General features: G+C 54.2%; 1 protein-coding gene across 1 annotated transcript in view; it reads left to right on the plus strand.

Moving 5' to 3' along the window:
- Positions 1-10,520, plus strand: part of IGFN1 (immunoglobulin like and fibronectin type III domain containing 1) — a 33,907-nt gene extending 23,387 nt beyond the window's left edge. Inside the window, exons 18-25 of the mRNA XM_081791906.1 lie at positions 280-453; positions 1,480-1,608; positions 3,661-3,963; positions 4,949-5,037; positions 6,773-6,968; positions 7,700-7,999; positions 8,776-9,102; positions 9,998-10,520. Coding sequence (XP_081648032.1) covers positions 280-453; positions 1,480-1,608; positions 3,661-3,963; positions 4,949-5,037; positions 6,773-6,968; positions 7,700-7,999; positions 8,776-9,102; positions 9,998-10,011 — 1,532 coding nt within the window. The 3' untranslated portion in view covers positions 10,012-10,520. The remainder of the gene's footprint in view (positions 1-279; positions 454-1,479; positions 1,609-3,660; positions 3,964-4,948; positions 5,038-6,772; positions 6,969-7,699; positions 8,000-8,775; positions 9,103-9,997) is intronic.
- The last annotated feature ends 1,800 nt before the right edge of the window (positions 10,521-12,320 follow it).

A 12,320-nucleotide genomic window follows, 5' to 3' on the forward strand; every position in this document is an offset into this window, starting at 1 on the left:
GGGAGTAGGGGTGGACAAGCAGAGCCCGTGTTCTCAGGAGCGTGGGTGGGGCAAGCACCATTCCCCAGCAGATGCCCTCCATCTGGAGGGAACTTGAAGCTGAGGGGCCTCAGGGCAGCCTCTAGGCTCCCAGGCCACAGCCAGAACAGTGTCCTAGGGCAGGCTGGCTCAGCCCCCTGACGCTCCCTAGGAAAGAGCAGAGTGTGGCCCCCAGGACCTCACTGTGAGCTGGCACCTTTCCTCAGCCGCTGGGTTGATCTGTACCTTCTCTGCCCCCAGCTCTCCCCGGGCCCCCTTCCATCCCAGCCATCCAGTCGGCCTCCAGCCAGGGCATCACACTGACGTGGACGGCACCTCGGGGCCCCGGCAGTGCCCACATCCTGGGCTACCTGATCGAGAAGCGCAAGAAGGGGAGTAACACCTGGACAGCAGTAAATGCGCAGCCCGTGCCTGGTGAGTGGGCCAGAATGGGCGCTCTGAGTTATCCTGGCCCAAAGCTTCCCTACGTGACCTCCGGGCTCCAGGGTCCTGTGGCACCATCGCGCCCGATCCCGTTAGTACAGTGGGTCTCACTTGGGGTAGTCTCGCCCCCTGCGGGCATTTGGCAATTCTCTGGCAATTTGGGGTTGTCATAACTGAAGTGTGGGAAGGTGGGGGGTAGAGGCCAGAGATGCCACTAAACATCCTACGATACACAGGGCCACACCCCTCTCCCCATCGCCACGCCCCTAAAGAACTATTTGGCTACAAATGCCAATAGTGCCAAGGTTAGGAAACCCTGGAGAGGGTTCCAGAAGTCTCAGGATGGGAGCCAGAGATGGAGCTGCTAGCACTAACCCCTTTCCTTCGGGCCTGGACCTCAGGCAATGCGCTCTTTTCTCTAGATCTTACCTTCCTCATCCATAAGATGGGGAGAAGTGTCCCCTATCCCATTAACTTCCCTACGGTTTCCGAGAAACTGCTTTCTGAGATCGGAAAGAACTCAGAAAAGTCCAAGCCAAGTTTGCAGGAGAAAGACCAGGTTCGAGGCGGGTTGTCAGGAGACCAGGTTTCTAGCCAGGGCTGTGCCACTTAGGAGCAGAGGCCTCTCAGGGCCTCAGTTCCCTCATCTCTGGAAAAAGGGTTTGGAACTAAGGGCATTCTTCCAACTTCCCTATTTAGTCATTCTTATTTATAAATATATATATTTATAACAACTCTTATAACTCTGTAAAGCAGAGAGAACCAGAGAGATTAAGGCACTTGTCCAAGACCACCAGCAGGTTAGTGACAGAACCAGACAAGGATTAGGGCCTCTGACGTCTTGAGCAGTGTTGTTTTCACCTTGGAGAGAACCAAGTCACCGGTAGCTGGCTGCCTGGAGAGGAGGAAGGTGTTAGCACCCTAGGTTTGGTCTTTTCCAGAGCTTGGTGGCGCCATCTGTGTCCCCATCACCTGGTCCTGTCACGGTGGGACTAATGTGGGGTTGGCTTCTCACAGGCAGGAAGTGGACCGTGGTGGACATGCGGCAGGGCTGTCAATATCAGTTCCGGGTCACGGCTGTGGCTCCCTCTGGCCCCGGAGAGCCTGGACCCCCATCAGATGCTGTCTTTGCTCGGGACCCCATGAGTAAGTAGGGCACCAACCCAGGTTGGGGGTGGTGGTGGTGAGGCGCAGAGGACAGCTCTGAAGCCTGCGGGACAGGACTGGGGCCGTAGGTCAGGGCCAGTCCTGAAGGAAACGGTCAGGAAGGCTGGAAGACAAAGGTCGGAAGGCCTCTGGGGTGAGGCATATTTTAGGGGCCTGGGGGAGACATAAGGCCCCAAGTTGAGATCAGACAGGCCCAGGGGCCAGGCAGTGGGGATTAGAAGAAGCCCTTCCTAAAATCACTTTGCTCACTCTTCAGGTTCTGAGCAGGTCAGCTCTCAAGGACTCATTCCAGTCCTATAACTGTCCGCCCACCCCAGTGAAGGGTCGTCATCTCTGTGGGGCAGGTGGGAGGTCACAGGGGAACCTCACCATTGACTCTCCAAACAGCAGATATTTGCCCTTCAAGGTGGCTAACACTGTGCCTGCAACTAGGTAAATAAATCCTGGTCTCTGCCCTTGAGAAACATTCAGCCTCGAACAGCATTTCCCTGTCTGTGACTTCAGACCTCCATGCACAGAGAGATGTCAGAGCATCATGATGTTGAGAACAACACAGACAGCCAAAAAGTTCTGTGATCAAAGATGTTCATAACAACCACCACCACCACCACCACAACCACAGATATTTATAACATCTAGCCTCTGATATTTCCAAGTCCTACAGGAAAGGGTCCTGTTCTAGTTTGAGCCAGATTTCCCAAATTTGAGGAGAGAATACCTTTTCCACAAAACACCTATCCAAAACCTCACCCCAAGACATACAAGTTGGAAGACGCTCCTCTGTATACCTCTTATGAGCCTCTTATCCCCTTATGAGTCTGCTAATGACAAGCCATGGAGGGAGCGGCACATTTCTGGCAGCTCCTGGGTTGGCCAGGTGGTCCACACCTTGAGAGTACTTTTGTATCCCCACAGGGTACACACGGTAGGTGTCAGGTCTGTTGAAACGAACCCAGCAGGAACAGAACGTTGTACAAGTTGAATGGACCCAGTGGCATCTAAGTTTTAGTCCTAGAAAGGGCAGAGTGTGGAGTGGAGGGGATGAGAGGGGGAAGATTTTATCCCTTGCAAGTGGACCAACCCCGTCCTAGTTTATCAATCTCTCTCCCTCTCTCATCGCTACTAGGGAATGGAGACAGCAAGCAGCGTAAGCAGCGCCCCACATTAGCCACCCCAGTCCCTACCTGTCCTAGACCCTTGCTACGAAGCATGGTCCATGGACCAGCAGCATTACCTGGGGACTTGCTAGGAATGCAGAATCTCAGCCCTCACCCAGGCTGCCGAATTAGGATCTGTAGTCTTAACCAAATCCCCAGGCAGTTTGTAAACAAATTCAAGTTTGAGAAGCACTGCCCTAGCCCAGATTTGGAAACACGTGGACAGCTCTTAAAAATCCTGCTGCCTGGGCTGCACCCCAGACTAATGAAATGCACGTTTCTGGGGGTGGGATCTAGGCATCAGTGTTTATAAGGCTCCCCCTACATGATTCCAGTGGGCAACCAGGCCTGAGAGACTGCTGTGCAATTCACAGAGCCCTTTCTTTACACACATCACAACCCCTGTGGGTGCATAGGGCCTGTTATTTTCCTTCCCATTTAACAGGTGAAGAGTAAGCATGGACTGAGTGCCCAAAAGGTGGTCTTGACTAACTTAGAGCTCAGAACCAAAAGATAGAATTCTAGCCTTCAGGGATCTTGGAGCCCAAGAGGCCATCAACAAAAATAACCCATTCCAGGAAATACAGAAGGGCAGTTAGGGGAAGTGGGTTGGCAGGTGGCTGAATGAGTGGACTGAGGTGGGGAAAGCTTTCTGGAGCAGGTGACCTGGGATCTGTGGTGCGTAGCTGAGGCAGAGTATAGGACAGAGTAAGGGTGTGGTTCCAGGTACCTGCTCTAGGGAAGTCTAGGGGCAGAATCCTTAAGTGAAAGAGATACCCAGCCTCCCGCATGAAAACTAATGAATATCCACACTGAGTGGCCTCCCTCAAGAGAGGGTGATGCCGTTCCTGACATTCCCGTGGTACCTGGCCAGGACCCCCAGGGCCCGTGAGGGACCTCCAAGTCACAGATACGTCGAACACCAGCATCACCTTGAGCTGGGCCCAGCCGGATGCTCAGGATGGGGACGAAGCCCAGGGATATGTGGTGGAGCTGCGTGGCTCAGACAGTCTGCAATGGAGCCCATGCCATACGGGCACCGTGCCTGTCACCACCTTCACAGTCAAAGGGCTACGGCCCCAAGAGGGCTACTTCATGAGGGTGACAGCAGTTAACAACGGGGGCCACGGCCAGCCCACTGCCCTGGATGCATTAGTGCAAGCCATGCCTGTTACCGGTGAGTGCCACCTCCTTGCTCTTCCTGTGCCCCCTTCCTGAGAGGGCCTCTGAGCAGCGTCCGTGCACTTGCTCAGCCAGGATCCCCTTCCCCAGTTTCATGAAGGGCCATTCATCAAGCACCTATTATGAGCCCGGCACTGGACCAGGCAGGCCCGTCCAGAAATGTTTTCTCATTACGAGTCATAAAAATCCTCCAGGGTTCGCATTTTTGCCCCCAATTTACAGATAGGGAACCTGAGGTCAGAGGCCCTTGGCCCTGGGTCATACCACTGGTAGGTGGCATGGCCAGGATTTAAACCAGGTGACTGACTCCAAAGTCCAGGCTCTCTCCAGGATTCTTTGCTGCTTCCCAAGCATGACCTAAGAAGGCATAAGTGCTACTCAAGTGGTACTAAGCACCCACAGTTCGTGCTCAGAGTAGAAGACACACAGCTCCCTGTTACCCAAATGTGGATCTTTTCCTTTGGATTTAACCCCTGGAAACAGCTGACTCGTCTTTGACCCAAGCTGACCTGGGCCATCCCAGCAGGCCCTAGTTGTCATAGTAACCATAAGGAAGACAAGTACAATGAATAGCACGTGTACCCAGAGTCCAGAATCCTGGGACCTTGTCCTGGTTCCGCCTCCGGCTTGGTGTGGTCCCAAGCCTGTCACTTCCTAGCTCAGATCAGTGTTCATCTATCTCCTCTGCAAAACAAGAGTTGGATTACCTTTTCACTGTCCCCCTCTGTTCCGGCCTAACCCGCACCCTCTCCCCGATGGCTTCCCTATCTCAGCTCCCCACCACCTCCTGCGGCTCCCCCCCTGCCCCCGGGATCCTCCTCCCAGCTCCCTATCCATTTCCTCCAGAGCCTCCCCTGCCACCATAGATCTCTGCACCAATTAGTCAGGCCCAGACTTCCCCCTCCAGCTCCGCCTTGTTGGAGACCTGGAGCTGGGGCCCAAGGGTGGAGGGAGGTGACGAGCCATATTGTGTGTTCCAGTCTGTCCCAAGTTCCTCATGGATTCCAGCACAGAGGACCTGCTGATGGTCAGAGCTGGGGACACCATTCGTGTGCCTGTTTCCTTTGAAGTGAGTATATCTAATGGGGAGTGGGGAAGAAGGGAGCCCAGAGCAGCCAAGAGAGCCGGATTCAGCCCTGTGGTTCTCTTCCCCACCGCCCTCCTTTTTGGTCCCCAGCCAGTGGTCAGGGCTTGTGCTGCAAATCAGGCCAGAAATGAGGAAGGAAGAGGGTCCTCCCTGAAGGCACAGCCCCTCACCTGGCCACTGGGTGGCCACTCTGCTCTTGTCTACAAGTCCCTCTAGTGGTAGCTTCTGTCACTGCACCCCTAAGCTATGGTGCCCACTTTCCTCCACCTCTCCTTACATAGCCTGGGAATTCAGGGGCCTGCAGGATGGATAATCCCTTTTGACCTTAGAATGAGTATTGTACAAGCACATGACCTGCATTTGACTCGGGATGATCCCCAACCAACACCACCTGTCTCTGTATGTGTAATGTAGCAGTAATGTGTGGTGGCTGGAAGCCCAGATTGCCTGGGGTCAGGTTCTAGCATCATTACTCACTAGCCGTTTGACTTTGGACAAATATCTTAACCTCTCTGTGTTCCAAATTCCTCATCTGTCAAATGGGGATAATAGTAACTTATCTCAAAGGATTTTTCTGAGGATTCAAGGAATTAATACATGGAAAGCATGTGCAGTACCTGGCATATAGCAAGTGCCCAGTGTGTGTTATCCATCAGTAATTACGATGATGATGATGATTACTATTAAGATCATCATTGTCGGGGCGCCTGGGTGGCTCAGTCGGTTAAGCATCCAATATCGACTCAGGTCATGATCAACTCTTGGTTCATGCGTTCTAGCCCCGCGTTGGGCTCCACACTGTTAGTGTGGAGCCTACTTGGGATTCTCTTTCTCTCTCTCTCTCTCTCTCTGTGTCTCCCCTGGCCCCTCCCCCCTTCTCTCTCCCTCTCCCACTTGCTCTCTCTCTCTCTCTCTAATTAAATTTTAAAAGCCTTTAGAAAGAATCATCATTGTCACCAACATCATCTGTGTGGGAACTCATAGGCGGCAGAGCCAGACTCAGACCCAGACATAACTCTAAAATTACATGTCCTTGGGGCACCTGGGTGGCTCAGTCGGTTAAGCGTCCGACTTCGGCTCAGGTCATGATCTCACGGTTCGTGAGCTCGAGCCCCGCATCAGGCTCTGTGCTGACCGCTCAGAGCCTGGAGCCTGCTTCGGATTCTGTGTCTCCCTCTCTCTCTGCCCCTCCCCTGCTCATGCTCTGTCTCTCTCTGTCTCAAAAATAAATAAAACATTTAAAAAAATTTAAATTACATGTCCTTAACAATGAGACCATAATAAGGACAACGGTGGTGACAAAAATACCTAACACACACTGAGTGTTTAACACTGAGTGTTCCTTGGCCCTCTTCTCTATGCTTTCCACGTGTTACTAACTTCTCCAGTCCTCAGAACAATCCCGTGAGGTTCATTACTGTTGGAATGCCCATTTGACTCTGATGCCCAGTGAGTACAGTACCAGAGGATCTCGCGGGGAGCTGGGGGTTTGCCTTACTCTCCCTGTCCTGCTTCCTCACTATCCCACGGCCCCCTACCATACCTTCCTGTATCACTCCCTCTCGACCAGCCCCTCCCTAAAGAGGCACTTCCCACCTCTGTGATTCTGCCCAGACATTTCCCCTCCGAGAATGCTCTTCTCCCCTTAGGCCCAGCTTAAATACCATCACCCCCACAAAACCTCCCCTGCTTACTTTTCTTTCCTCTCATTTCCCAGGCTGCCCCCATGCCTGAGGTGACCTGGCTGAAGGATGGCTTGCCCTTGCCTAAAAGAAATGTGACCTTCACCAAGGATGGCCTCACCCAGCTCCTGATTCCTGTGGCCAGCCTCTCAGACAGTGGCCTCTACACTGTGGTGCTGAGGAGCTTGGAGGGCAAGGAGGCTACCTACAGCTTCCCCCTCAGGGTGGCAGGTGAGGCAGGCCTAGGCAGGGTCAGCCGACACTGGTTTGCCACTCCCCAAGGCATGGAGCTCTCCATCTGGCCTAGTCACGGGTCTCAGCTCGTCTACCATGCCAGGGAATCCAAGGTGACCACACCACCAGCCATTTCTAAGAGCTTGAAGAAAGGAGAAAAGGCAGAAGGAGAGTCTGGAGTGGGGTGCGGGGTGCGGGTCCGTTGTCCTGCCCCTGGAACTTAGGGACAGTCCAGCCACAGCCCTTCACTGGACTTGTTATTCTTCATTTGGGGTCAGTGAGCAAAGACAGTCATCATCATTACCTCAACTGAATGAGCCTTGGAAGGATTGTCTGTGGTCCTTGTACACGATAAATGTTGCCCTCCCCACTGGGACTCCCACATAGCCCCCACCCACCCTGGAGAAGCTTCTAGAACACAGAAGTGACCTACAGCTAATGATGGGGGCTCTGCAACTTGGTCTTGTGGAAGCCTCTCCACTGTCCTGTGTCATTTGACTTATAAACCAGAGTGAATTCAAATAATTCTGGTTGGAAAGCTTTTCTACTCTCTAGGGATAGCTGCAGACCCCCAGCTGAGCTCTCTCTCTGGCTCTAGCTGCCTGCATGGCAAGACTGCACTCCCAGGACCTCAGAAGACTTGGGGACCTCCGGGAGGGCCATGCAGAAGCCCTGGGGACCCCTGCTCGGTAGCCCCGGAACTCAGCCCCCTTTGCTTTCTTGAGCAGCATGCCCGAAGTCTCCCGGGCCCATCCGCCTGCAGGAGAACGTGCCTGGGACAGTGACGGCTGAGTGGGAACCTTCTCCAGATGAGGCCGGGGATGTCCCCCTGCACTACGAGGTGCTGACACGCTCCTCGGCGCACGGGCCCTGGCGCCAGGTGGCCGACCACGTGCACACCAACCACTTCACCCTCCTGGGTGTGCTCCCCGGCCACGAGTACCACTTCCGGGTGGTGGCTAAGAACGAGCTGGGGGCCAGCCAGCCCTCAGACACCAGTCAGCCCTGGTGCATCCCCCGGCATCGAGGTGAGCTCTCAGGGATGCGGGCTGCCACTGGGGGGCAACCCAGGCAGTGGTGGCAGAGCTGGCTCAGTGTATCTCTGGCCTCCCCGCCCTCATCCCCGCCTCCCTGCCTCCCCCACTCCCCGCCTCACCACCTCCGAACCTCGCTCAGCCTACCGGCCTCTGTGTCCTTGACTCAGGGTGGGTCCAGAGAGAACAGAGGGCCGTGGGTGTCCGCGTGTCCAGGAAGCCTTTGGGCGGGGTCACAAATCAGCTGCAGGCAATACAGCAAAGAGAGGTTAATGTTTCTCTGAAAACCAAGTATGTTTTAGAGTTAACGAAATGTGGGCCTTCAAAGTAGTTACTGGAAAAAGCAGATTATGAAATCGAATGCATGATTCCATATTTCTAAAACACACACACACACAAAAAGATGTCTGGAAGATTCCACACCAAAATGTTAGCCCTGGTCGTTGATAGGCAGTGAAATTATGCATGGTTTTTATTCTTTCCCTTTTTGACTTTCTATACGTTCTAGTTTGTCCACAGTGAATGTGTATTAGCTTGTAGTTGAAAAAAAAAAAAATCCAAAAGGTATTTTAAGAAAAAGATAAAAAAGTGAGTCAAGCCGTGGGGGCCAAATTTGCAGGTAAGATGTGGCAGAAGGACCGAGGAAATGCCTACATTCCATGTGACTCATGCCTCAGCCAGCCCTTCCTTGCTTGCTGACCTTTCTCTCTCTCTCTCTCTCTCTCTCTCTCTCACTCTCTCTCTCTCTCTCGCCCTGGTTTCTGCCACAGACAGGTTCACGGTGAAGGCTCCCAGCTACCGGGAGCCCGACCTGAGCCAGAAGCCCCGGTTCCTGGTGGGCCTGCGGACCCACCTGCTGCCTGAGGGCTGTGAGTGCTGCATGAGCTGTGCCGTGCAGGGCTGGCCCCGGCCCAGCGTCACCTGGTTCAAGGACGACCAGAGCCTGGCAGGAAACCCGGAAGTATATAGCACTGATGTGCTGGGCGTGTGCTCCCTCATCATCCCCAGTGTCTCCTCCAAGGACAGCGGCCAGTACAAGGCAGTGGCTGAGAACACGCTGGGCCAGGCTGTCAGCACCGCCACCCTCATTGTCATAGGTAAACGTCCCGCCCTGGCAGAAGGCCAAGCTGGCAAGGGGGAAGGGAAGGAGAGTCAGAGCAGGGAGCCCACCCTGTTGCCTCAAGAGTGATTGGGCTGCAGGTCAGGATACCAGGTTCTTCCAACCGCCTTGGCTCTCCAGGATCTCTGTTACCTAAGCTGGCCATCTCTTGCCATCCAGGGCCTTGATTTGTTCATCTGCAAAATGAGGTATTGACTTAGATCCTTGACAACCAACTCTTGGCTTAGGGGACTATGTGCCACCCACCCAAGCTTCCCAGTATGGCCTTGCAACACATCTCAAGCTGAGAGCTAAAGAGGCTTCTTCTGCCTTCCATGTTGCACCTTCATAAATTTGCCCAGATACAGACGTTAAGTCCAAAAAGCCCCACTGATTTCCTTATCAGTAGTCTCCTTTTCAGTAAAGCAAATACTATATGTTAATAAGAAACCATTTTTTCCTTAATAGTACTTAAACATCTTCTATTTTGAAGAAGGGGGAGAAAAGTAACTCCTACACATTTTTCACTCTTCAGAATCAACCTTTGGGCAAAAATGGCCCTTTCAGCCCCAAACCAGCGTGTCTTTTGTTTCTGTGGCATTTATGCCAAGGCCCTCGGGAAGCCTCTCTCAAAGCACCCCAGCGTGTGCACACACCTAGTCCTGAAAAGACTGTTTTCAAAAAGGCGTTTGGAGATGGTTGCCAGGGAGGGAGTTTGCCCAAGCTCGGAGAGCACGCGGTGTCTCTGCATTTGAACCCATGGCCCCTGACGGCAGAGCCCCTGGGCCTGACCCTGTTCTGTGTGACCTTCACCATGTAAGAGGGGTGGGAGGGGAAGTGGCAGCTGCTCCTTCAGGACCAGCCAGAATATTCTGGTGTGCTTTGTCTTGCAGAATCTAGCTCCTAGCCCCACCTCTCCCTGGGATGGCCCTGTCTGGCCCCACAGCCATCGGATGGTGACAGATTCCTGAAACTTCCCTCTTGACGCCCACACTGGCCCAGAGAGCCAGTCCTAAAGGATGGAGCACACTGGTAGTGCCCAGAGCCCGGGGATGTTCCACCAGAAGGGCATGGAGTCCTTGGGGAAGAAAGAGAAGAAGCGGGGGCATCCAGCCTCTCAACCCCAAGCCAAGTGCCTGAACAGATGACAGGGAACCTCCTCCGCCCTCATTACGTGGGCTTCTTTCTTTTCTACTTTGTGGGAATCCAGAAAGAACCTGTCTGCAACATGGAGGCCAAGTCCTTGTTTTCCCGAGCTGGGTTCCTAGAGGGAGAGCAGAAGAGCTAAGCCTGCTGTGGACACCAGAGGGAAGAATGAGGAGGTCAGAGGACCTGGGTGAGGGCCAGGGCGTCCAGGGCATGTGTGGAGGGAGTGCCTTCTGTGCCTTTCATCATTAAAACATTAAGCTAATACAAGCCTATCATTTGCAAGTTAACTTGGGGTTGGTGTGGTGGAGGAAAGGTTCCCAGTGCAGAGCCTTCATTCCAGGCTCCAGCTGGGAGGACGGGTGGGTTCTGGCTCAAGGGAAAAATTGGGTGAGGACTGGCCTCCTTCTGCAGCCCAGGCCTGTGAGCAGTGGCTTCCCGGGGTAGGAAAGCGGAGAAGACTTGTTGGGTCTGCATAGTAGAGAGACCTCCCACGCTCCTCTATTTGGCAAAACTCCTGTGAGCGGCAGAGCAAGGGCTTTCCTGGGTGTTATAGTGTAGGGGTCATGGAGCCAGTGTTACCCAGGACTGCTCTTTGCCTGTCCCTCCCCGGCACCAGAAAGAGTCTGGGTTGGGGAAAATCCTACTCCAGGTTGTGACCTGTGGGCCCCGTGAGAAGGTGCTGAGAGAGACCGTCAAGTGCATGGGGATTTGGCTCTCATCCAGGGCTGTGTGGGCCCCTCCTCACCTTCTCCACAGTCCCTGTGTCACAGACAGGCTGGGACGCCTCCCTTTCCAGGGAAGGACCTCTATGTGACCTCCCACCGGAAGGTGCCCCTCCATCCCTAAGGCGTGGCCTCTGTGCCTCCTGGGCTTCCATGAAATACTCCAGGGTTCCCAGGGACGAGAAGGAAGGAGGGGGCCCCAGGAAGGCTGAGCCCCACTCTGTCCCAGGGTGCCAGCTCCGAGGCCCGGCCAGTGGCCTGACATAGTCTGCTCTTCACTCCCTCTGCCCGGATCCAGGCTTCCGTCGTCTTCCTGGCCTCCCCTCACACCCAACTGCAGTCAGATGCAGGAAGGAAGGCGCACAAGCCCCACAGAGGGATGAAGGAGGGTGGATGTCAAAAACTCCTTTCCGAGATGTGGGAATATGTGACCCGGGGAAAGCTTTCTGGATTCGAGAAATAATTGTCCACCCCAAATAGCCCAATAGCGGCCCCCAGAGGCAGGGGGACGGACTAGATGACTTTGCATAAGCCGTGGTTCACTCCTGCCCCCACCAGGGAAACCCACAAGAGCCGTTTTCCTTGGGTTTTCTCTTGCCGTCTTTGCCTTGCTACCACGGCAGGCCAACCTGGGGCCACGGGCAAAGAAACAAGTTCTTGGAAACTACGAGGCAGTGGCTGAACACTTCAGCCTGTATGAACTGTTCGCCTGAGTGCTCTTTAGGCTGCAGTGTGGGGAGGGCAGGGCTTCAGCTCAGACCGCAGTGTCAGCAATAGGGAGAAGAGGGGGGTTCCCACAGAGGGGATGACCCAGTGCCCGCGGCCTGCCTGGCTCCGAACAAAGGCTCACATAGCAAGGATGGAAGAAGAGCCCTTTCCGCATTCCTAAGGGTGGAGCTGGGGCCTGACCTTCCAAGGAGATACAAAAACAAAAGACCACCAGCTTGTGATAGCTTCTCAAGATACATTCATCCATTGGACGGCCCAGAGCAGGTGCTGTGCAGGGAGGTACAAAGGTGACTCAGACATGGGACCCGCCCTCAAGACACCTACCTTCTGGAAGGGAGAGAAGACTAACAAAGGCACCAAGAAAGTCCTGGGGAGCTCAGAGGAGGGGAGAGCTGCAGGCTGAGAGCATCAAGGAGGGCTTCCTAAAGGAGGTGGAAACCTTCTCGGCATTTAAGCAGGAAGTGGGCTTGCAGAGATGAGAACGTGATTAGCGCAGGCTTGGAGGTGGGAAAGCACAGGCTGGGTTCGAGGACTGCAGGCGGTTCAGTGTGAACAACTCAGCCCAGGACCGTGGAAAGCAGGGGTCTGTTTTGACGGTGGGGACACCAGTGCTCAC

The sequence above is a fragment of the Panthera onca genome, chromosome F1 (genome assembly GCF_046562875.1).
Source record: "Panthera onca isolate mPanOnc1 chromosome F1, mPanOnc1 haplotype 2, whole genome shotgun sequence".
In the NCBI taxonomy this organism is placed as follows: domain Eukaryota; kingdom Metazoa; phylum Chordata; class Mammalia; order Carnivora; family Felidae; genus Panthera; species Panthera onca.